The 27,524-nt window shown below is 35.3% G+C and overlaps 1 protein-coding gene across 1 annotated transcript; it reads right to left on the reverse strand.

Annotated features, from left to right (window-relative positions):
* On the reverse strand, nucleotides 1-27,524 carry LOC123537845 (chitin synthase chs-2-like). The gene is made up of 16 exons (XM_053530724.1): nucleotides 27,440-27,524; nucleotides 22,961-23,069; nucleotides 19,948-20,101; nucleotides 18,647-18,857; nucleotides 16,872-17,072; nucleotides 14,527-14,753; nucleotides 13,127-13,297; nucleotides 11,543-11,707; nucleotides 10,974-11,103; nucleotides 9,956-10,252; nucleotides 9,235-9,534; nucleotides 8,224-8,423; nucleotides 7,241-7,321; nucleotides 3,014-3,125; nucleotides 2,134-2,303; nucleotides 1-1,356 (listed from the first exon to the last, which is right to left on the reverse strand). The coding sequence occupies exons 2-16, from the start codon at nucleotides 22,984-22,986 to the stop codon at nucleotides 817-819; spliced, it is 2,985 nt and encodes a 994-aa protein (XP_053386699.1). The 5' UTR covers nucleotides 22,987-23,069; nucleotides 27,440-27,524; the 3' UTR covers nucleotides 1-816.

Here is a 27,524-nt window from a genome sequence, read left to right on the forward strand (position 1 = left end):
TTATGAAAACAAAAGTATGAATATTTACATTAAGATTCTTAATGTTAGTTATGTATTTTCATCAAAGAAATATGCGTACATTTGAATATACATATTAGCTTTTCCATTAGAAAATGTTAATGTTAGCCATGTAACATCATTTAACATTTTCATGCCGATGAACATATTATGACTATAAATGAATTATCGAATATTGATTGATTGAAATTATTCCCTGACTATACAAATCGCTAGTCCACAATGTTGTATGTCCGGTCTATTATCAGCACATGTTTATTTATTTAATGGATTAACTAAGAAAATTAATTTCTGAGGTCATATAATAAAACACTTATTGATTTGCTTTCTGATCAATATTGGAACGCATTGCCCATGGTCCAGACAACAGAGGATTAATAGGTTTGACTACTGACCCTCAATGCAAGTCATTCATTTAGTATTTAATGTACTAAATTGTCTACCCTTTGTAAACATCATATTTTTGATCACTGTGCTTAAACCTGTCAGAAATAGAACAAATTTCAATGGAACCTCTATAAATACACGTTATCTACTGAAACTATTTTTACACAAACAACCATCATACGACAGCAATATAATTTAAAACTCCTAGTGAAGCTTTGCTTGCAGGCTGTGAGTTAAACAGCAACGAGGAACCATAGAATGTAACATCTAAATGATCTACAATCACACCATTGTATTAGCCTAAGGGTAATATCCAGTTACTATCGTTATATCATGGATTATTTGAAGAAAGTGTATAATCTGTGTTAGGATTCAAGTGAAACTGTTGACAACCTGTAGCCAGTTTCCTTTTTAAAAGAGCACGTCCATCGATTCTTGAGCTACCGCGTAATGGTCCTCTTCAGGCCACTCGTCATTTTCTACTTTTGGAATAACAAGTTCTGGCTTCACTTCTATTTCTGGTTCACTATCAGTTGATAGCCTTCGCCTTTCTATGGGAGAAGCTGGTTTATCTACAACCTCGTCAGATTTGTCATTAACTTCCTGTATGTTTGTATAGTCAGGTTCGTCATTCTCTGACTGATGTACTTGAATTTCGTGCCTCTGTGGAACCGGTGTTGCTTCGTCAATATCTTCAAGAGCCTGAAAATCATCTTGCTCTTTTTTCTTAGCCAGGATTACAATGTCAGACATCTTTCTATTAGGATTCAAAAGTTTGATTTTGTCTACAACATCTTTAAATCTTTTATTTGGGACGATGTGCTTTTTAGATAGACTCTCCTTCATCTGCTTGTCTTTTGACATCATAGCTAATGTATGCAAGGATTTATTTCGCATTCTGTTGAAGTGACCGTTGTTTTTGAAATATTCGATCTCTCTCTCATTTGTGTCCTGTAATAAATAAAATGTATCATTTAATTTGTTTCATGTTTACACTATAAAGCCATACATTAAAGCCATATATTCCTATACTTTTCACAGCTTACCTTTGATCATTTCCCTTTTGCTGTCAGAAAAATAAATTGTGATTTTGTTTAATTGAGTAAACTTCGAATGGAAAGACGTTCAAAATAAAACATCAAATCTTTGTTAATACTGCAACAATGCATTCTTGTTTACACTCCTTGACAGAAGATAAACAGAATAAAACAGGGAGCTCACCTTACATAGCAACGTTACCGTTATTTTTACGTAAAATAAGTTTTAAATTTCTATCACAATCGAGCTTGAATGATAAGTAAAAAGTAAACTTAAAACACTTATTCAAAGCTTACAGGTCAACAGAAAAAAAAATAATGTCAACTGCCCTTTCAGACCTATGGCAACAGTTTTTAGTATTGACCGGTAAGCCTTCAGTAAGTAAATACACTGTTCGTAGTCCAAGGACCGAGGGAAATAATTTTGTCTGTAGCCCAAAGATTTCAATTACATATCAGAAATAAATTTTCATAACAAGCTCCTTCGAGTTTTGACCTCAGACTCCAAAAGTGTTGAAAGTAATACACTGGCCATAAGCACAAACTACGATAGGGCGAATTATATAATGCAAGTCCTTTATTATATTTCAGTATATACCTAACTATCTACGCCTCTCAAATATCAATGATCTGGAATATTTATATACATACAGGTAATATAAAAAAGTGACAATCTGGTTATAATACATACCTCATCAGGTTGATCAGCATCAATGTCTCGAAATCTGTCTTCTTCTTTTATCAAAGACTGTATCCTGTCTAGGTTTGTTTTAAAGTTTGCACCAAGTGTATTATCATGAATTGTACGCCTTTTCTTGGCCAGTTTTTTCCATCTTTCTCGTGTTTCTCTTCTCCTTATTGCTATAAAGATATAAACTTGTCAATTTATTCAAACCCACTTTTCGAATTACGACCAACACGTATTGGAACCAAAGACAGGTAATAATTTCTATTCTAAACATATCCACACAATTGAAAGAAATGAAAAATAGCGAAATCAATAAGCGGGTAATTTGAAAATAAGTACTATGATGATAAACAAAATATACGTTCTTGACGTCAAAACACATTTGAGCCGCACCATGAGAAAACCAACATAGTGCATTTGCCAACAGCATGGATCAAGGCAAGCCTTCGCATCCGGGCATTCTGGTAAGGATCCATGCTGTTCGCTTTCAAAGCCTATTGCAATTAGATTAACTATTAGCGTACAACATGGATCCTGACATGGTCTGGATCCATGCTGGTCACAAATACAGTATGTTTGTTTTCTCATGGTGCGGCTCATTTAGAAGAAGCTTTTACAACAGTAACGTTTCGGCTGCAGGGTAACGAATTAAAGGTTATAAAATTGCGACCTAAATTGGAATCGGATGAGTAAGTATAAAATACCGTAGTAACCTAAACAGCTGATTTTGGGTGCTTGGTATAAAATTCAAGGTTATAAAACAGCGACCTAAAATATTAATTTAGGTTAATAGTTTTAAATTAAAGACAATAAACAGTTATATAAAATACTGGAATATTGCCTCGAGTGGATAGTGTAAAATTAAAGATTGTAAAATAATAACCTGAATCCTCGTCATCGTCAATCTCACTTTGGCCTCCATAACTAGATACAGAGGTGAGAGAAGCTGAATCGGCATCTTGATCTTTCTGCAAATCTCGTACAAGCTCATACACCTGTTCAATAACGACAGAATATTTTACTTTTACTCGTACAAGTTCATACACCTGTTCAATAACGACAAAATGTTTTACTATATCCCGTACAAGCTCATACACCTGTTCAATAACGACACAATATTCTACTATATCTCCTACCAGCTCATACAAGTTTTCAATAACGACAAAGTGTTTTACTATTTCCCGTACAAGCTCTTACACCTTTCAAATAACGACAAAATATTTTACTATATCTCTTACAAGCTCATACACCTTTTCAATAATGACAAAATATTTTACTTTATCTCCTACAAGCTCATACACCTTTTCAATGACGACAAAATGTTTTACTTTATCCCGTACAAGCTCTTACACCTTTTCAATAACGACACAATATTTTACTATATCTCCTACAAGCTCATACACCTTTTCAATAACGACAAAATATTTTACTATATCTCCTACAAGCTCATACACCTTTTCAATAACGACAAAATATTTAACTATATCTCCTACAAGCTCATACACCTTTTCAATAACGACAAAATAGTTTACTATATCTCCTACAAGCTCATACACTTGTTCAATAACGACACAATATTCTACTATATCTCCTACCAGCTCATACAAGTTTTCAATAACGACAAAGTGTTTTACTATTTCCCGTACAAGCTCTTACACCTTTCAAATAACGACAAAATATTTTACTATATCTCCTACAAGCTCATACACCTTTTCAATAATGACAAAATATTTTACTTTATCTCCTACAAGCTCATACACCTTTTCAATAACGACAAAATATTTTACTATATCTCCTACAAGCTCATACACCTTTTCAATAACGACAAAATATTTAACTATATCTCCTACAAGCTCATACACCTTTTCAATAACGACAAAATAGTTTACTATATCTCCTACAAGCTCATACACCTTTTCAATAACGACAAAATATTTTACTATATCTCGTATCAGTTCATACACCTGTTCAATAACGACGAACTGTTTTACTATATCCCGTACGTGCTCATACACGTTTTCAAAAACGACAATATTTACTTTATCTCATACAAGTTCATTTACCTGTTTAATAACGACAAAATATTTTTCTATATCACATACCAGTTCATACACCTGTTCAGTAACAACAAAAAAAATATTTTACTATATCTCGTACCAGTTCATACACCTGTTCAATAACAACAAACAATTTTACTATATTTCGTACCAGTCCATACACCTGTTCATTAACAACAAAATATTTTATTTATATTCCGTTGACATAATATAGATACATTCTAAAGACCAACCAAATACCTGATGACCGGCCTATTCTATATAAAACAGCATTACTGCAAGATGACATGTGGACAATTAGAGGCTCTTTAAGTTCATATTTTCGACATAAAGTACATCGAGTATTGTTCACACTGCTACATTGATTTAGTAAAAGTTTGAGACATTGAATACATTGTCTTGGTCTGATATATGCCAAAGTCAAATTTGTAACTTGATACAATGTACCAGTATTTCTCTTTTTCCATGCAAGATATATATAACTAAAATTATGGAAACACAAAAAAACAGTAAATCTGTGATGGGTCTTTGAATTGTTATGTTGTCTTTAAGTTTTATGTTAAAGCAAAATTAAAACGATTTAGAAAATATCTTCATCCTTACAATTGGCATACACTTACAATTGCAGCTTTGAAAAAGGTCACTTGATGCTGTTGTGTATCATATTTTAGGTAATAGTCACGAATGCTATTAACGGTCACACTACTTTGAATATTTTACAACGCTATGCCATGGCTTATTCTTACTGTTAACGATTAGCCGCATATATTAAGAAAAGAATCACACAACACCAAATCATAAAATGGGTTTATTTAGATGAAAAAAAAAATAACAGCATATTAAACATGTATATTACTCTATAAAACAATTGCCATATAACTGATATATACGTTGAAGTCTGGAAAAGGACAGTATGAAGGGGCAACAGTTTAGAACGTATTTTTCAGCAGTTGTTTATTTTTATTTTCTTACAAATAGCATTCATATTTTAAGGGAGCTAACTTATTTTAGAATATTCTAAGTATCCTGTCGTATGTGATAATACGGCAGAACATGTAATAGACATGTAGAATATTGGTAAAGATGTTGTTTGTTTACCAAATATTTCTGTGTTGATATACTCTTTAACCTTTTTAAAAAAAACTCTTTGGCAATGTGTTTCAATCTAAAACAGTATTGCAAACTCGGAAAATATTGTATTAGTTTAAATTGGGTGTATAAACCTACATTGTAATTAACAAGATGTTTTTAGTGTCATATGGTTGGCAAAAAGTATGTTTACACTCAAATCTATTAAGTAAATGACTCGTTTTATACAGCAGATTCTCTCTATTAAGGGCACCCAGCGGTCTGACCAAAAGTGGCCTTAATAGTGGTATGGCCTTAATAGTGAATTTGAGATTTTGCGTGTTACTGAACGATCAACAATCATTGTACTATGAGGTCATAATGATGTTTCTAGATATAACCATGTTGTGTCATACTTAAAATCCCTCATTTATTTCTTTGATTTAGATGTGGAGTTTGATCTTAATCCGTGTTTTGGGTCAATTATGTACATGTAGGGTGTCATAATTTTCTATGTTCAATAAAGTCAATTAGGCCTACAAACCAAATTAACCGTTAGCCTGCTGCAGGCGAATTAAACAGCCTTTGCAAACAGTCAGGTTCCAAGCTGCTTGCTACTCTGACAATATTTCTTCCTAGTTTGGAGCAAAGTGGATGAGCTTTACAAACTTAGCAAACGACATTTCCAGCAGACGACATTTTACCCAGCATGCTAAGGGTTAAAGAACGAAAATCCCCTGAATAACTGACACAATTATCGTACCATTCAATATAATTCATTTCTTTTTTGAGATCAAAAAGGTTAAAATGATAATAACATGAAGAAAACTGCTGCCAATTGCTTAACAATTAAGGTTTTTACAACAAAATTGACAAAATAATTTCATAATTTATTCATCGATCTGTAAACGCTTGATTTTGCTCTTACATTTGTATAGCAAGCGTCCATGCGATACCGATTAAGTGTACCTGGTTGAAATACACATGTATTCACAAATTTATCATGACATTACAGTACATTAGGGGTTCTAACTGACCAATCAAGCTGCATTTTCGAGTACCTGCCAGTTTCCACTTGGGTATAACGAAGTATATTTACAATGAACATATAGTGACTTAAGAAATAAATATCACATTTTTTTGGAAATCTAATATAGATTTTTCACTGTACATGCCCCTGATGATGCTACAAACAACTAAATTTTGAAGTTCCATTGAAATATTATATCAATTTAATACCTTTATTTTAGTTAAAAGTTTGAGATGTTACACAGTGAGTCTATGATAAAGTCTGAGTAAAATGTAATCATTACCCAAGTGAAATTAGTATCATTCCGCAATGTTTTGGACATATTAAAATTATGAATTGATCGATGTAAATTGCCTGTGGCAGGGGATCATTTACACTCTGTTAAATAAACAAGGTCAATGTGTTAAACAAACAAAGGCTGTCTGGTGCCATCTTTTTTGTCTTCCCGTAATTATTATCAGTTAGCACATAGTAAATACATTGTAACCAATTTGATCTACAAAAAGTGGCCACAGTGCTGCATTAGCGACGTGCCCACTGTACTGATCAATATTTATAATGAATAAAGACCAAATTTAGTTTGTACTTTGAAAATGTGCCTGTTGTTTTGGCGTGCCCGTTAGTTGGAAATCTACTGTATTTGTAAAGATTTTGTCATTTCATTTTTGCCTTGCAACTTAGTTTGTTTATCCCGGGAAATTGGGTGCATCTGCGTTTCACTTGCAATAAGTTACAATTTGAACACGTATTCTAAAGAAACAGCTAGGGTATCGACGAAATATTTCCACTACAACTGAAAGCTAATATTCACTTTCTGATAGTTTCCTCAGAATAATCACGTCACGTGTTGTGTACAGAAAATGTTACAAAATGTTGTCATCGTACAGAATATGTTGAAATTTCAACTTGTATGGATGAACACTGCAATACGTGTACAATATAATATATCGTGTACCTGATCATACGACATGGCCGTACCTGGACTTGTGTCGGAGGCCTCCCCTGCTTCTTCCGCGCCCGCCCCAGGCATCTTGAACTACAACAGACATATCATAAAACTAGTATAACTATACATCAAAGTTCTATGTAAGATTTTAGTATAAATCAAGAATAAATCAGTCGATACGAAAAATATCCTTTTATGCAAAGCCAGCGGGCAAATTGTATGGGGTTTTCTATATCTGCTATACATTCAAATTTAACGTGTGCGTAACATATTTCATATGTAATGTAGCACAACATATATCTTTATGGCTTTGCTCCAGGACTATAATTGTTTTACATAAAATGATAAAAAGACGAGAAACATAATATTATCGTTCTGTGTTATTGTATTATTCCAGTACAATTTTGCTTTTATCCTGTTCTTAACTCTACTATTAACATCTTCCTGTCTGCCACACAGTGTATGTATTCATATTTATACATGTATTGCAGATAAGGGTTTTAACTATAAAGTGTTAGGTTTGGACTTTTCTATCAAATCTGTTTAGAAACACTGAGTGGACCAAGAAGCCTATGAAATATGACTTTCTTTAACATTTTCCAACCTCAGCGCATGGGATAAAGTGGGGGGAGTGTAGTGGTCGTTGACATTTTAGGAGAATATACGGTACCGTACCGTGTAACGGGTTTTAACGCCGAACATTGGGGGATTCTGGGAGACCGCCATCTTGGAGAATTGTACATTTCATGCTTTGCAGCTGCGCAGCAGTATTTAAGGGTTTTTAGGGGATTCTAAGGGTTATAGTCACGCGTGTGTGGTTAATAACAAACGGGGCGCTTTAGTAATCTAAATCCTAATCATCAAACTTATATTGGCAATCTACATTTACCTTTCACTTTTAATTTAAAAATGAATTAACTAAGGAAATTTAATGTGTAGTCTGAAATTGCGTACACTGAAAATGCATATACATGCAATTCTTCATGTCTTACCTGACGTTTCTTCTTGAAGATTTCTGTTGCTGCACATATATGCAGAAGTGTAGCTAACCTGTGCATCAACATGCATATAAACTGGACAAACAGTAGGACACCAAACACTAATGTAAAAGCAACGCTGATTGGCTCAATTTTTTGTCCCTTTTCAACCGTGTCTCCTTCCACCCAGGGTAATTTAATAGACAGACTGTCGCCTGAAAATAAACAACAGCGCAAAAGCCAAAGCTCACAAGGTACCTACAAACAAGGAATCATTGATCCTAGTCCCAATTTGCAATCACAATCTGTGTCAAACTTCCTATAAACCAAGTTTAATTGCAGTTCGTCCTTTTAACACAAATTACTGAGTGGAAACTGTTTATTTTCAGTAACAGTGTTTTTAAGCTTGACCCTAGTGACCCCATAAGCTTCTTTTTAATTAAGTCACCTACAAACCCAATGTCACTAATTTATTGAGATATTGCGTAGAACCGGTTTTGTTTTTTAGTAACATTGACCCTGACCTTAAAACTAGCGATCCCAGTTAACCTATTAACCAAGTGTCATTGCCACGTGATATTTCTGACCAAAGTTATAGAGCGGAGACTATTTTCCTTTTATTTTTAGTAATGGCGGCCTTGACTTTTGCACCACATGCAATCCAAAACTTTGTCCGACCGCCAACAGGCAAACTAGCCCGCCCTGTGACATTCACCAATCTCTTATAACTAACTTTTTAAAAACAAAGTCTGTATAAATAAAGTATAGTTCCTTTTGAAATACGGAATAAGGATGGATTACATGATATGAGCACTTTGGCCTTTATATTTTTAGACTCCATTTTACCACTACTAACATATATGACAAAACCTCTTAAGAATGAATATTGTACTTTTTAAAATATGGAGACGAATAGCGTAAGTTTTTATAGTAGAACTTCGTAAAAAGTTTTAAATATACATAATATATATCTAGACATATATTGTTGAAATTCTAAATGAGCATGGTACATTAAAGCTGACTTACTTTCAGCAACGACCTGCTGCAAACTGAAGACGATGATGATAAAAAGTGAATTAATTAGGATGAATATCAAGCAGACTTTGTTCCTCAGCTCAATCAATTGCGCTTGAATCTCTTTTTCTTTGTTTTTATCTGCATCGATAGGTTTTAAGTACTCTCCGATTAATTCCTGCCAAAACTGTGTCTCATCTGCACTTATATAGTCCGTCTTCAAGTTACGCACTTCTGTATCCTCTTTCATCCAATAAGGGTCGCGCATTCGGTCACGTGGTCTTTGTTTCTCCTCTTGAAACATCGGATTGGCTAAAATAAATAATTCGTGTTGAAATACTGGAGATATTCGCTCCGGTACGGCAACAAATATCATTAAAGACGTTTTCTAGAGCTACATCTACTGTCAACAGATTAGAGATGGAATTGTTTATAATGGTCATTAATTACTGGTTCTGAAAGACGAAGAAACTGACGTGAAAGTTTTATAATTTTTTAAAGACAGTTCCTGATATCTGAAAGCAAATATTGTAAGAATATATAGGCTGAAATCAATATACGAGCTCGTAAAAAGCAATAGAAAATGAATTGATTATGGAAAGTCCTTTCAAAGTGTGAACCCGAACACAATAACCACTGAAGTTAGGTAATTCTCATTTGCACAAGTCGTGTACTCTTCTTTTTTCTTATTTTTTATTTTGTGCAGTTAAGTTCATAAAAAAAATAGAATTACTTCTATTCCCTTGACCAGAAAATATCGGATCCAGCGAGAATGGCACCTTTGGTTCGTCGTAACCCATCATAATTGGGGTACCTGCTCTTACACTAAGAGAATCGGTGTCGGTTCGGTGGCTGCCGATGGTGCTCATCCCTCTAATACCAGCTTCTACACCTTCCAGTCGGTCCAGAATGATGCGTAATTTCTCGTCTTCTCTTTGCGTGAAAATCTCTCCCCAAGGACAACACCCAGCGAACGCCGAGAAAACACCCGACAACCTGCCTTCCTTTTTCTTTTCTACCTGCTGCTCGGCTGAAAGTAAAGGTATTTTTATTTATGTACTGGCGATTACTACAGATACATTTGTGTTCGTGGTGAAATTTATAGTCTAAGTTGTATAAGTAATGTCAATATATCAAACGACTTGTGACACTACGCATGATAAAATGTCTTATAATGTGAAAGTCCTTGTATGGAATTTCTTTTTTCGCACAAAAATTGAATATTCTTACTGACTAGAATACTAGTAGGTTGCTGATTTCGAATCACTCAACCGCCCCCCCCCCCCCCCCCCCACACTCCCCCACCCCCACCCACCAACCCACACCCCTGTCTAAGAGACCTCGTTATGGATGTAAACTTAGCATGCATTTTCACTACCGTCCATGAACAGGCCCAATCAAACCGAGCCTGCAACATTTTCGTTTTTGTTGTGTTGAGCCACCTGTGGAGTTTCCACTTTTTCTATTTTCTTTATGTGAGGAAGCCATCCAGCTAGCTTATAAATGGCCGGTGGTTCTATCCAGGCGCCCTCACTTGCCTGGGGTCTTCCTCTACCAAAAAAAGTTGAAACAGTTGCCATATGATCTTAATTTTGTCTGTTTGTGACTGTATAAAGACTCTAATCTAGGACAACTATTAGGAGTGTTGTTAAATAAAACTGAAAAAAAAATCTTGTTCTACAATCAATTTAAAAAGATATGTTATAACTTAACCAAAAGTAGCTGTATATTATAGTTTTTGCTATCTATACCTGCTGATTTATTTTCTCTTGTCCCCCAGGATACGACATGAAGATTTCCTAGAGCGTACAACATCAATATCATTGACATGGATGGGATTGCCAAAAAGTACAAGAAACCGTGAATTATGCACCAAAACTCCTACAAAATGGAAATAATAACTATAAATAATGCAGCCTAATTACAGAGAACCTTTGAATAATGCCTAAATTTTCTTGAAATAAGCAGTAAAACAAACAGCTCTTTCTGTTATTATTTTTTGAAAGTTTACAAGATATAAACTACTTGCTAGTGAGATTATTAAATTCTATAAATTAGTGAAATTTAGCCAGCTATGTAGAAAATTTAAATTTTGCAATTTATGCGCCACTCAAAATGTTATCAGAGAAATGCAAAAATACATTGATATTCACAAACTTGATCAACTGATGCTATTTCCCCACTAGAGATTAAATGAATCATTATTATTCGCCTCATTCTAATTTTCTTCTGTGCTCGCCATTTCTTAAAACACATTGACATTACTATTATTTTGTAAAAACACAACAAAATATATACACATTTTCATTTAAAGTTATACCTGTGGGTGTATTAATGCAGATATAACAAAAACGCCCGCTACAAACATGAGGAAAACGGTGGTGATGGATTCTAGTCCAAACTCTGCCGCCTGTTTGAGGAGTCCCACTATAACTATCATCATGACCAAACTGTACGCTGTAGACAATATCGCCGCGTATAACAACTGAAAGAGGAATTGATAGTTTGTTACACCACTGTGTATAGCAGTTGAGGATGATACTAACATTGAAAATATCATTGCATGATACAGCTAGGGCCTCCGTGGCCTGGTTTAGGTCGCGGACTTCAAATCACTTGCCCCTTACTGATATGGGTCCGCGCTTTAATCGGGGCGTTGTAGTCTTGATGTGAGGAAACCATCCAGCTGGCTTACGGAAGGTCGGTGGCTTTACCCAGGTGCTCGCTCGTAATGAAATAATACATGGAGGGGCACCTGCGGGTCTTCCTCCTCCACCAAAGCTTGAATGTCGCTATAAAACATACAACTGAGTTAGTGCGACGTTGGCCACATCAAAAACAAAGTATGTTCCAGCTTGAAAAAGAGAAACTGGTTGGTTATTTCACTAGACAGCGACAGAATGACAATAACTTCACCATGGGTTACAGCTGGAAATTAAAAATGCTTTGGTTATATCACTGTATACATAGCAGCTGCAAACTGTGAAAGACATAGAAATATTACCGCGTATAACAGTAGAAATGCAAATTCAAGGGCGGATCCGGCGCGCACACTCACCCCCCCCCCCCCCCCCCAAAAAAAAATATATCGCCGGAGCATAGGTAACTTGTTCTGGGGGAAAAAAGTCAAAATATGCATTTTTCTCGCTCGCTACGCTCGCATACGTAATTTATTTCTTGTTCTGAACAAAAAAAATAAATAAAACATGCATATTTTTCTCGCTCGCTACGCTCACATAGGTAATTTGTCTTTTGTTTTAGGGGAAAAAATGAAATATGCATTTCTTCTCGCTGGCTCGCACAACGAAAATCCAACAAAGTCTGCATGAGCTCTTATAATGAACGCTCTTTACCATTTCTATGTTAATAGCCCTTGATTATGTCACAAAACCTGTCCTTTTTCAATACCAAATAAAGTACCTCAAAACGCACAGAATGCACCAGATAGATCCATTGTTTTCAAAATTTTCCGGTGGGCATGCCCCCGGACCCCTCTAGTTGCGACCCCCTCCCCTACTTCCCTAACACCAATCCTATATCCGCCCTTGAAATGGACTGGTTATTTAAAAATATAACACATGTATGGCAGCTAGACACCACAATTACTCTCGAAATAGCATTACATTTAGCTGCTGCAACTGAAAGCTGATTTGTTATATACCTGCCTGTATCGGCTGAAAAATTGACCCTAAAATAATAATCGCAAATAAAATGGAAAAACTTAACTTATAACAATAGCAGTAGCTTTCTCAGTCACTATGTATTTGTCTGCGTTAGTGTCATTAGCATTGCACTGATCAGATAAAGAGCACCTCATGTTATAACAATCATAAAACAGTGTTATTAGTATTGCTCTGATTAGACGAAGAGCAGCTTATGTTATGATAATTATAAAATAGTTTACTTGTGTATCCGTCTTCGCTTTGAAGCAGAGCAAAATCATCACTGCTACAGGTATAACGTTGACAATGAGGGCCACCCACAGTTCAATTGCTGGATAAGCTAAATTGATAGCGCCCAGTACCATCAGAAATATTGTTCCAGGTGTGAGGATAGAGGAAACCATCAAAAGTCCCTGAAGAAAGAAACAAGAAATAATGGCAATATACAGCATGGTGCCTTAGACGACATTTTGTCTCAAGTGAAACCACGCCGTAATTAGATTTGTAAAATCTTTGTACTGCTTGTGGATAGACTTTGATTTGTGGATCTTGAGTAACGAGCTTGAAATATTAATTTCCGAAGAAAAGACATTTTACACAGTAAAGCATTCATAAAAATTGTCTTTTGGGCAGCCGAAGTATAGTCCATAAATGAAGATTTGAATAATCATCTGAACCTGGAAGTGAAACGTCTGGTTTTTAATATATGCTTAACAGTCATGAAAAGAACAAAGTGTTTACAGCATACACGACATCATTGAGTTTCTTTGAAGAGATGTACTTTGTCAACTCTTTGATATGCGAGAAATTCTAAATGAACCAGTATTAAAAATATGTGATAGTTTTTCCTTACTTGCCTGTTTGAAAATTCTCTGCAGAATTCATCGTCATAAACAGAGAAGTTCCCGTGCAATGACATTTAATATTGTCATAAACATTTTATTTGCAACGTAAAGATTGACATGTGTAATATTGTGCATCAACTCTGTGCAGCTGTATAATTAGATAGGTGCGTTCAGTACAACAGACGACTGTATACCCTGCATTAAGTATGGATGAGTATTTGCTTTAAAGATTAGGTGATTGAAAGTAAATGTCAACATTTACAGGTAATTGTAACGTTTTCCATAAACAGATTTATGCTCCCCGTGGTGTTTTGCCACAGACCTTTCCAAGGCGGTGACATACTGTGGTCAAGGCCTTTATTTGTTCGTTTTGTCCTTGTGTGTTTGTATTGTGTGTATGTGTTGATGTCTTGTTTTTTCTTTCCGTTACCATGAAAACAGAATTTTGCATGGTTTGATTTTTTTAACAAACGTGATAGAGGACCATCGAAGGAATATTGAAGCAAATTTTCATAAACTTCCACAAAACAGTTTCAGGGGAGATGTCATCTGAAGAAAAGTGTTGACGGACAAACGGATGACGGACACCGGACAGACGGACCAGGATAACATTACTTACTGACTTTCTGTTTCAAGGGTAACATTATTGTGTGACTTTTGGTGGTTACGGGGGTAGCAATGTGCTATATTTTTCACGAGGGTAACACTATGTAAGCTATTGTGACGACTTATCTTCTCATTTAGGACTATTTGGTATATTATTAACATTTCTAGTTTGAAGGATTTGTAAAATTTACCTGATAAAATATGTAGGCCAGGGTTATTTCAGGGTTCTTTTTGGTGACGCTCTTCCAGTCAGTCAAAAGGTCCATGATGTTAGCCATGGTAGATGGTGTCCAGCGTCGCCTTTGATTGAAAAATTCGTAAAAACCTTCAGGGGCGTAGGTAAGGGCATCTGATGCAGCGCAATACTCAACTCTATGACCTTGTTGTAACATGAGCGTGCACAGCCACCTGTCTTCACCTGTATAACAACAAACTCATTAGAACAGAACAGAATAGAACAGAACAGTAATGCTACTGAGTCATTTTAACAATGAATTTATCATTTGGTCAAGTTTTTCGAGAAGCCCAGAATATGATTTAGGAAGCTAGGTACATAGAGTTTTAGTTTATATAAAAGTAAATTAATTGAGAATATAAAAATATTGTACTGCATTTTTAGCATAAAACCTTAGAGCCCAATACTGTGATCTACTCGGCCAATCTTCGATAACAGTTCCCATTTCGGTTATTATTAACATACAGCATAAGGAACCGCGTGTAGGGAAAATAACCTTGCAATATACGTTGCATTCTGACTATGCTATGCAATTCTTCACTCAATATGGAAGATTACCACATAATACATTAAGGAAAGGTGAGCTATTTCCTTTACTTTGGTGATTTTTGTGGTCTTTACTCCTCGTATAATACGTATAATAAGTTTTTAGCCAAAGATGATTTCTGCCGATGCAATAAGATGTTATTTTTTTACTTTTTTGGTCACAATGACACAATTAAATTTCATATAATGACTTTCTAACATTTGATAGTGGAGGAATATCCCAGGTACCCCTCTAGATATTATTTTCATCACGGGTAGGCACATGGATAGAACCACCGACCTTCCACAGAGCTATTTGATGGCTTCCTCTCATTAAGAATGTAACGCCCCGAGGAATGTTTGGAATGTGAGTGGCAAATGCAATATAACAAGGCAGTCTGAAAGACAGCTAAATCCGCCGCCACTACTATGGATAGTGAAGGGTAAAACTTAGATTTTAGATGTGACCTTGACCTTGAACTGACATGGCTGACTCATGAATTCTGCACAACGTCTTGATGAGGTGATCATTTGATCCAAGTTTCATGAAAATCCTTCAAAGGTTTAGGAGATACAGAGCTGAAACCTTTGACCTTCAGCTGTGACCTTGACCTTGAGTTGACATTGCTGAATCATGAGTTCTTGATGAGGTGATCAGTTGACCCAAGTTTGATGAAAATCCTTCAAGGGGTTTAGGAGATCTACAGAGTGGACACCAAATGGAAGGCTCAAACCTTCGACACTTAGTTGTGACCTTGACCTTGAGCTGGCATGGTTAACTCATCGATCTGATGAGGTAATCATTTGACCCAAGTTTTATAAAATTCCTTCAAGGGGTTTAGGAGATATAGAGCCGACACGAAATAGAAGACTCAAACCTTTGACCTTCAGTTGTGACCTTGACCTTGAGCCGACATGGCTGACTCATAAGTTCTGCACGTAACCTTGATGAGGTGATTGTTTGACCCAAGTTTGATGAAAATCCTTCAAGGGGTTTAGGAGATATAGAGCGGACACAAAATGGAAGGCTCAAACATTTGACCCTAAGTTGTGACCTTTACCTTGAGCCAGCATGACTGACTCATGAGATCTGCACACCGTCTTAATGAGGTGATCATTTGACCCAAGTTTTATAAAATTCCTTTAAGGGGTTTAAGAGATATAGAGCGGACATAAAATGGAAGGCTCAAACCTTTGACTTCGAGTTGTGACCTTGACCTTGAACCGACAAGGCTGACTCATAAGCTCTGCACATCGTCTTGATGAGGTGATCATTTGACCCAAGTTTCATGAAAATCCTTCAAGGGGTTTAGGAGATATGGACTGGACACGATTTTGTTACGGACGGAAGGATGGAGGCAGACCATTCCTATAATCCCTCCGCCACGGCGGGGGATTAATAAAGAAATTATAATCGTCGTTACATATTAATGATATCATCGTAGTTTAGACTAAATGGTTAAAATCAGACAAGTTAGACAATTACAATGGCTACACAAATATGTTTACTTGAGTGCCGCTAAACGGAATCCAACAAAAGGGCTTTGTGACCAGCACGGACCCTGATCAGTGAACATTCGCATTGTTCGTTTATCCCCGCATCCGAACTGTTCGTTTTTAAGTTCAGCTCTAGTTTGCGACTGAAAAACGAACACTGTTGATCCTGATCTAACTTCACGGATTTCCATGCTGATCTGGGTCCGTACTGGTTGCAAAGCCCTAACACAGAGGTTATAAGCAATACATGAAATTCTTTGTAGAAATAACCGAATATACCTTGATCGTACTGTACATAATGTCTTGGTTCGGTGGGTGGGGTAGTATATCTTGCCATGACGTTTTCGTCCATCAATGAAGAACCTCTGAATAGACTGAAACACCCAGGACTACACAACACACAGCCGAATTTGTCTTCTGCAGCTTTCTGGAGCCAATGGCTGACTGCATACTCGAACTTTTGATACCATACCATCGCCCCTAAAATTTACTTAAATATATATCAAATCCTATACGGTTATAACATAATGTCTAGTAATTTTATTACATCATATAGTAGCTTACTGCATAATACACTACTTTTAATTGTTTTCCCTTTTAGTAGTCAAAGGGTCACCGCTCGACAGCAACTCGGACAAATTTTGCTCTTAAGTTTTGTTACCAAGTCTGATGAAGATTGGGTAAGGAGTGCTCAAGTAATAGAGCGGGCAATGTCAATTTTCGGATATTAGGTAATTAAAGAGCCATAACTCCAATGAGACTGTTAAGAGTTAGAGGATTAAGCTGGGTATCAAACTTGAGATTATTATGCCAATAAATAGTGTGATAAAGATGGGTAAGAACTACTAAAGTTACAATGAGGACAATTTTTATGGAGGCCGCTACTGCCTCGCCCCCGGCCCTCACCCATCCCATCGTCGGCCCAAACCCCGGCCTGTACACCACCGCAGGAGTATTCATAATATGATCCATGCATGTACGGTTAAAAAGACAACATCTAAGCGTCTAGACTTGATGTTCAACCAATCATACATCATCTTGTTTTACGTGCGTGTTGAATTACAAATGATCATTGCTCTCTCAAAATAAATTCTTTGCGTTTCAGTACCTTCAAGAGTTGCCTTAATCGTTGATTTATCGTTATTGTGATGTAGTTTTTGTTTCGGAAAACTATACAATAAAATGCCCCTAAATAGCACTGGTGGTTTGGTAACTTACCCTGTTTACACATAATCTACAAGTGAAACGTGTTGGAAGTCACTTCGGTTAAGCAGTCAATATGCGCAGCATTATGGACTTTTTCAGCTAGACCCTTTGTAAATTTAGTATTTAGTAAATAAGTTATTAGATGATGTTTCGAATTTCTATTACAACACACCGTCTGCGTAGTATAATTGCATCTCATACACTCATACACAGACCTGCATTCTTCGTGCAAAATTGATTATTTCATATGTGATCTCGAAGCTTATGGTATCATTACCCAAAGATACATTTATTTTATAGTGAAAAAGAAAACAAAACAAACTAAAAAAGAATAAAATGTTTCATATTTCAGGTTGCTGGTTGGAACATTTGCTAAGTGTAAACACTGAAAACTACATTTCTGGTCTGTCTAAAACGTAACAGGCAAAGTATGTATCGATTTTGCCACAAATATATGTTTTTGTATGCTCACGTTAAACAGACGCTAATGCAGTTTATACACGTGCATACGGTGGTACAGATAAGTCATGTAAAAAACTGAATCAGTACGGCATCCAGTTCTGAAAGTGTCCATTCAAGAGCGTGCAAGCGCAGTTGGAATTGTTGCTTCACGTTGTTGTAGAAAATGCTTGTTACTGGATGGTGAGAGATCAAGGCATTTGGAAAAGGCAGATGATTGAAAAATGATTAATATAAAAAAATGACCTTATTTGTAGTATTATTAATTTTCTTCAAACAAAGTTCCAATTCGATTATAGCATTGGTGTCTTCATAAAATGTTATTGATCTAGTAGAAAAAGTCCACAAGTGTAAAAACAAAAAGAATGTATCTTTTAATGCAACATTACCGTTTCCTATTGGATGAATTCTTCCACAAGCCGCGCCTACATCGGGGTTCTTCCGCATACGGTCAACCAATAAGAGAACAGCTTGTGGATGAAAGTCGACATCTCCGTCAAGTGCGAGTAGGAATGTATTTTCCGCTCTTTTCTGTAACTGTTTTCGTTTTAAACCCTTGTTGAAAAGTTCATATCCAAGGAAGTAATACATATACATTACCTGAAAATAACAGTGCAAAAAGTTAATCGATAGATCGATAGAAAAATCGTTAAAATTATGTAAACCAGCAGAGTAGAAACGAATTACGGCAAAAAGAAAATAATTTTAGAATTTCCCATGGGAAACCGTTTCCATATTTTTGCCATGGGAAATATTAAGCTTTAAGATGATGTATCACAATACAAGTAACGATCTTCCTTTTCATGTAACCAATGCTGCGTTTGCAAAATCCGTAAGTATACGTAACTGTGACAATGATTTCTTAATATCTTATCTCTTTTACTTTAGACGTATGGAATTGTATCCGTAACAACATACCTCTTTTATTAAAGACAAAATGATTTGTATCCTTGCCAACATATCTCTTTTATTAAATGCAAAATGATTTGTATCCTTGCCAACATATCTCTTTTATCAAGGGCAAAATGATTTGTATCCTTAGCAACATATTTCTTTTATTAAAGGCAAACTGATTTGTATCCTTGCTAACGTATCTCTTTTATTAAATACAAAATGATTTGTATCCTTGCCAACATATCTCTTTTATTAAAGGCAAAATGATTTGTATCCTTAGCAACATATCAGTTTTATTAAAGGTAAAATGGTTTGTATCCTTAACAACATATCTCTTTTATTAAATGCAAAATGATTTGTATCCTTGCCAACATATCTCTTTTATTAAAGGCAATATTATTTGCATTCTAAGCAACATATCTCTTATATTAAAGGCAAAAAGATTTGTATCCTTAACAACATATCTCTTTTATTAAATGCAAAATGATTTGTATCCTTGCCAACATATCTCTTTTATTAAAGGCAAAATGATTTGCATTCTAAGCAACATATCTCTTATATTAAAGGCAAAATGATTTGTATCCTTAACAACATATCTCTTTTATTAAATGCAAAATGATTTGTATCCTTAGCAACATATCTCTGTTACTAAAGTCCCTTAAGATCATATCTCTTTTATTAATGGCGAAATGTTTTGTTTTACTTAAGAACATATCTCTTTTAAATACGTTATCTCGTTTATGTAATATTAAATGATTTGTATCCTTAATAGAGCTAACTTGATTTAAAGCCTGACCTGGCTCCAACGTTTTCGATGCCGTATAAATGTTTTGTCTTTCAGATGTGCTATAAGTTTGTTCCCACCAGGTAATGTCCAAACAAGTCGTCCACCATAGGGTGTGGCTACAGAAACTGGGGGCTTCTGTTTGAAGCTTATACCATGAATGGAACTGAAAGTGGAATAAATTACATACATATAACATAAATAGCACAAAGTAAAAGGGGTGTGCTTGGAGTGGCTAGTGCTTCCTAATTATAGATAAGACTCAAAATGAGTAGTCTACTGCTTTGTATCAGTGCAATGTATACTTCCAAATGATCTGTTAATAAGTATTATGTTTTATTAACTAAATACGAAAACAGACTTAAAGCGCTGTTCACATACGCAAGAGTTGTACTTATGCAAAAGCAAAGATTTCATCATGTGAACCATAAGACACCCCGCGCAAATATTGCATAGGAAATGTACAAATTTATTTTAAGTCCATAGTGAGGCCAGTTCTACTTATATTCAGCACTCTTTACACATCATTCTTGATTAATCCTTCGCCTCGAGGGTATGACAGAAGAGAAGCCAGTGTCCGTTTAATTCTAAGCACCATGCAAGGGAGCTACTAGTACCATTCTTTTAAGTCTTTGGTATGACAAGGGCCGGGAATCGGACCAGTGACCTCCCGCACTCGAAACAGCCGTTTTACAAGCAGGCTATCCAGGCAATTCATTTGCATAAGGTATTTACTGTTGCGTCTAGTATGACCAGGTGCAAACATAACATTGCACGGGTGCATCTTTTCGTAATGTGAACAAAGAAAACAATTTAAACATCTGCTTCTCAGAAACTACTGACCCGATTTAGAAATAACTGCATATACATATTTCTGGATTACCCTCTACAACATCTTTCAAATCTTTCTGTTTCGTTAAAAATAGCGGGCCTAGTCTTCCCTATATAACTATGTAAAAACTTTGAAAATCTTCTTTTTTGAAATCGATGTTTTCAATTTTACAGTAACCTCAACCCAATTCCTACAAATTATTACGTCTCCCATCACACACTGGTCTGGGAGATATATTGATTTACTCCTGTCTGTGTGTCTGTCTGTCACAAAGCTTGTCCGCACTCTAAGACGAAGATTTCTCACCGGATCTTCACCAAACTTGAATAAAATGTGTCTGACCATAAGACCTCGGCCAAGTTCGATAACTAACCAAATCGGCCTAACCAACTAACCAAACCAAGCGCATGCGAAATTTGTAGTATAGGGAACGTTTTGCCTGCACGAAAGCGCATACGCAAGTAGTATAGGGTCCGTTTTGGGTATTTCGGAATGGTATCTTTCAAAATAACATGAGCATCTCAATTCAAACTGATAACAAAAGGTATGATAGTCTTTTTGTTACCATCAAATGGCCAGTAACTACCGGAAATTAGTGTGTCACCTCCTGTAAATTTTGTTGCTCACAGTTTGTTTTCGGTTAAAGATAAAATACTCCATCTTTAATAAGTATCATAATATTTGTGATTATAAAATATTTCTTTCATCAAAATACGTTAAAATTTATAAGAAATTGATTTTGTTTGAAAGAAAAATAAACCACTCGATCTTTTACGGAACGTAACGGCTATCTTAGATTTTAGCGGTGACAGTTAGCACGGAGAGTAGTTTCCCTTTACAAAAATGGCGAAAATTGGAAACAAAACTTGTTTTGAAGTTGGAAAATGGTCTAAACCTGTGTATAATGCGCATCCACGATTCGGGGGTGGTCCCGGTGGGTAAAAAAACTGCGCAATATACATGGATATCTACGGTCCTTTTGGTGTCAAAAAAGCACATGCGCGTGTGCTCTAAGTAAACAGTATATATAGACTGACTTACTATAATTTAGATGATTTGGCAGTTGTGGGAGATATGCGCTTTTCTCAAAAGCATCTCTAGTTCTGTTTTGTTTAAAAAGAAAACAGCCTTCGTTGGCGGGGCTAATTTATTATCCCACAACTGTTTACTATTTCTTTTTAATGTGTTTTATTTACCCACTCACCCCTCTTCCACCCAACATCTACCATCACCACCGCCGCCCATCACAACAAACACGCAATGTCATTACCAACCCCTGTATTTATTTAGGAGAAACGTTTTTAAAAACCTTTTTGTCAGAAAATACTGGCCCTATTTGAAAACATTTTCACAGATACTTCCTTGTTTGGCAAGCTGTTAAACTCAGGCGAGCAATATAGGGTTATTAGGAGCCTCTTATTTGATAAGGTATTATATTACAAATGTTGACGTAATCAAAATGCACATAAGTTTTATTTTGCATCCCCTCCCCTTTACTTTGACTAAGTTTTCGTGGCTACCATTTGTTTTGGCAGCCGGAGTCCTAAGACGGTACACGATTGTTTTTTCCTACTTGTGTGGGTGCGTTTGTATGCTTGTGAGTCTATAACGGTGCCCTACAGGTTTCTTATGTGTTGCTTGTTCGTTTTTCTATGTTATTCAGTTGATTATGGTTGTGTGTTTACCTTTGGTACATGAGTGTGACTGTTATTAAAGAACATGTCATTCCCTTGTATACTTTACCTTTCGGGTTCCTCTTCTCCGCACCCCCCTCCCGCCCCCCCCCCCCCCCCCCCATTTTGCCCCTTACCATTTCCTTCCCCTCCATCTATATTTAGCATAAATTAATATGTACTTGTTGCATGTTTGAAGCATTCCGTCTGAAATATTTTTCCATTACAGCTTCTTTTTTTGTTGTGGGCCTACAATAAATGCGTGGCTCTGGGCTGTGTTTTTAGTGCTCTGTGCTTCCGAGAAATCTACCATGACCTATTATCTTTTATATGCAATAAAACGTTGGCTATTTCTTCTATTACAAAGGAAGTGCAGAAGTTCTTTTACAGACAACCATGCTAATAACAAATGATTTTCAAAAAAAAAATGTACCTGCAAGTTCAACTACAAGCAGAAAATAAATCATTAAATTATTTTGTTAATACAAAAGATATTATTACTGAATCGTATTTGAATTACCTTGCGGAAACAGGAATGGTTTTCATCAACAGTTTGACATACTCATTGACTGTAAATTCAAACTCGTCGTCTTTGTGAGGTTCAAAAGCGTCATCGAAAAATATATGAGCTGAAAAAAAAGTTAAGAAAACCATGAGTCAATGAATACGAGCTGATACAATTGTGCGGAAGTAAATAGGTCAAAGAATAACTAGACCAATAATAAATTGGTCAAAAAATATATGAGCTGAATCAAACATTGAGCTGAAGCAATAGAAATAAATGGGTCAAAAATATATGGGATGAAACAATAGTGCAGAAATGAATGAGTCAAAGAAAATATAAGCTTAAATAATGATCCAGAAAAAAATGAGTCTAAGAATATATAAGCTGAAATACAATATGAGTCAAAGAATATATGAGCTGAAATAATGGTCCAGAAATAAATGAGCAGAAATACAACAAGAGTCAAAAATATATGAGCTAAAACAATAGTGCAGAAATAAATAAGTCAAAGAATATATGAGCTGAAATACAATACCAGTCGAAGAGTGGTCCCAAATACAACAGCGGTCATCTATTTCGTACGCCTTTTCACTTTATAAGCTTAAAGGTTCTAGGTCAAATGGTTCTCCAGTTATTGATCGGAAACGAAGTGTGACTGACGGACGGACAGGGCTAAAACAATATGTCTCATAATGAGTCCAAGAATATTTGAGCATGGGTCAAAGAATATATGACCTGAAACAAAAATGCTGAAATAAATGGGTCAATTAAAATATGAGTTGAAACAACTGTTCAGGCCAAAGAATATATTCGCTGAAACAATAGTACATAAATAAATGAGACAAAGAATAAATTATAAATGTGAAACAATAGTACCGAAATAATTAGGTCAAAGAATACATAAGCTGAAACAAAAGTGCAGAAATAAATTGGTCAAAGAAAATATGAGCTGAAACAATAGTGCAGAAATAAATGGGTCAAAGAAAGTATTAGTTACAGCCATAAATCAGAAATAAAAGAGTCAAAAAATGTATGAGCTGAATCAATTGTGCAGAAAAGGAGTCAAAGAGTTTGTGAGATAAAACCATAGTGCAGAAATAAAAGGGTTAAAGAATATGTGACATGAAACAATATGCAGAAATAAATGTGTCAAAGAATAGAAGAGCTGAAACAACAGTGCAGAAATAAATGGGTCAAAACTAATTTAGCTAAAGTCATGATTCAGAAATAAAAGGGTCAAAGACTGCATGAGCTGAAAAAAAATAGTACAGAAATGAATGAGTCAAACAATATATTAGTTGAAACAATAATGCAGAAATAAATAATGCAAAGAATATATGAACTGAAACAATTTTGCAGAAATAAATAATGCAAAGAATATATGAACTGAAACAATTTTGCAGATATAAATAATGCAAAGAATATATGAACTGAAACAATTTTGCAGAAATAAATAATGCTGAACTGAAACAATTTTGCAGAAATAAATAATGCAAAGAATATATGAACTGAAACAATTTTGCAGAAATAAATAATGCAATGAACAGATTTGTAGAAACATATTTGTGCAGAAATAAATTAGTCGAAGAAGATATGAGCTGAAACAAATGTGCAGAAATAAATGGGTGAAAGAAAATATTAGCTACAGCAATAATTCAGAAATAACAGGGTAAAAATGTATGAGCTGAATCAATTGTGCAGAAATGAAGGAGTCAAAGGATATATGAGATGAAACCATAGTGCAGAAATAAAAGGTTAGAGAATATGTGACATTATATAAATATCATATGGCAGCGTGTATGACATTGATATTGTCAACCCGAGGAAAGAATGTCACCCGAAGCGAAAGCCGAGTGGTGACATTCTGTTTCGAGGGTTGACAATAACAATGTCACACACGCTGCCATATGATATTTATTTTATTATACCGGCAAAATTCAGTACATGAAAATGTTTAAAAATGTTGTTTATTCATTTAATTTAACAGTTTCATCTTTTAAGCGCGGTACACATTGAACAGTGATGTCACTACTATATGTGTACAAGGGGGCAGCCGTATGGCTAACTGTTAAAGCAGGCAATTGCCCTTATATGACATTCAAAATATTAGCGTGGTCATATGACCTGACAGTCACTTTCGCTTGGTCACGTGTCAAAAATGTTAAACATGTTTTTGATAGTCAAAATATCTCTTTCTCGGGTAATGGGATTTTATCATTGTAAGCAAAAGAGAGGTATAATAAGAAACAATAGTGCAGAAATAAAAGGGTCAAAAATATAAATGAGCTGAAATAATAGTAAAGAAATAAATGGCTAAAGATATTTGACCTGAAGCAATACTACAGACATCAAAACCAGGTGTAACAACTATACAGAAATGAATGAGTCAAAAAATATATGAGCTGAAACAATAGTGCAGAAATAAATGAATCAAAGAAGATATGAGCTGAAACAGCAGTCCAGAAAAATAAATTGTCGAAGAATATATAACCTGAAACAAATAGTGCCGAACAAAGTCTGTACAAGAATATATGATCTGAAACAAAGGTGCAGAAATAAATAGGTCATCGGCTATGTGAGCTGAAACAGGGTGCAGAAATAAATGAGTAAATTTAAATAGAATACGAGCTGAAACAACAGTCCAGGTAAAAAAAATATATATGAGCTTAAAAATACTGCAGAAATAAATGTGTCAAAGAATACATTAGTTGAAACAATAGTGCAGAAATAAATATGTATGAGCTGAAACAATAATTCAGATAAATAAAAGTCAAAGAAGTATCAAATGAACCCGAAGTTCTAGATATACATTAATCGGAACTTTGAAAACCCCTCTTGATAGTTTAGGCAGTATCTTTAATAGTGCATATGGTACATTTATGAAATTTCTTTGACATTTGGACAACTGAATTTAGATAATAAATAATGAAAAATTCAATTGTTTGTTTTAAAATCGCTAGTATCATGTTTAAACTTCATATTTGAAAAACACTAGATTGCTTTATCACTGTTTTAAGGCTTTCTAAAAGAAATATGATACACATTATTGTGACCTAAACCAACAATATGTCGTCTAAGATTTTAGATGTGTTTACTTCCTCATCATCGTATTTCTTTTTTTCTTTTATTACAGTTATCATGTACAGTAACTTCCATTTTTGCAAAGGATGTAATTGTTTTTTTTTTGTAGAGCAAATTACATGTCAAATAAAATAATCAGGGACATTAATCACGGAATTAATGTAACAAAAATTCCATTTTCTGCATTTATAAACATAATCCATTGAATGAAGTTCATATGTTGTTCACTTTATGCCTTAAGTCACACTAGTGCATTCAATTTAATAAACAAAGCGACAGCAATGTGGTTTATTTTGGTCAATTTACTGGGTCACGACACATTTTTCTTTATGCCTGTCGCAAAAACTATTATTTTACAGACTAATGTGTTTAAGAAATAGGAAATAAATCGTATTAACACAAACAGTCTGATTTATTATAATTACTTACTAAAATGGAAGGACGCATTTAACCGCAAATGGCCACATAAAACTCAATTAATGAAAGGTAACTCATTTACGTGTATCTGTAGGGACTAAACCCTAACGAAAAGACATGATTAAGCTCTGGTGAACGTTTTTGTTTTGCAATTAGTATTGCTTTTGTCATCCTCTTTAATCCATCTAAAATAATCTAATAAAACAGGACTGCATTGGATCAAAACACGTATTTTTCATAGAAACTTTTGACATGGTTTTCACACCCTCTATGGGGCAATAAATTTTACACACAGGATAACGGTCAAATATCATGCACTTTAAGTGCCACAATATCTTTGTATAGTATGTGGCTGTCACCTTTTTGTTATGAACATAAAATATATAAATTCCTGTTAAATCCTATTTTCGATACTTTTATTCTCTTACGGGGTTTAGCCGTAGTATTTTATGACGAAGAATCCCAACTGCCTGTGGCGCAATTCGCACCCTGGTCGCTCGGGTACTAGTCCAATGCTCTAAGCACCGTGCCAAATGGTCGACTCTGACGCAGTTGTCAGAGATTGGCTTCAAACGTGCAGGCTATGCGTAAGCGACCGCAGATTCTCATATATTGTCAAAAGCTTGTCTATTAATTAACATAAATTTACATAAACCTCCATGGGAGGTAATCGCTACCTTATGTACACCTAAAGGGGATGTTGCCGCTTAAATTATGTAAATCTTCAGGAAGGATAATCGCTACCTCAGGTAAACGTTAACCTTCAGGGGAGGCAAGTGCTACCTTACGCAAACCTAAAGGGGATGTTGCCACTACATTATGTAAACCTTTAGGGGATGTTGCTGCCACGTTACGTAAACTTTCAGGAGACGTTATCACTGCCTTAGAAAAACCTAAAGGAGGTAACCGTTACTTTACGTACTTGAAACATTACGTCACCTAAAGTGATATTACGAACGATTTAAATGAAGCATCGTTTATTATTAGTTACTTTACCTTCAAATTCGTAATAGTCAGGGTCCCTTCTTCCAAGTAAAAACTGTGCATGCCTTCTTATGCACTGATCCTCATCTGTTCTAAA

The sequence above is a fragment of the Mercenaria mercenaria genome, chromosome 18, assembly GCF_021730395.1.
Source record: "Mercenaria mercenaria strain notata chromosome 18, MADL_Memer_1, whole genome shotgun sequence".
NCBI classification, from domain to species: Eukaryota; Metazoa; Mollusca; class Bivalvia; order Venerida; family Veneridae; genus Mercenaria; species Mercenaria mercenaria.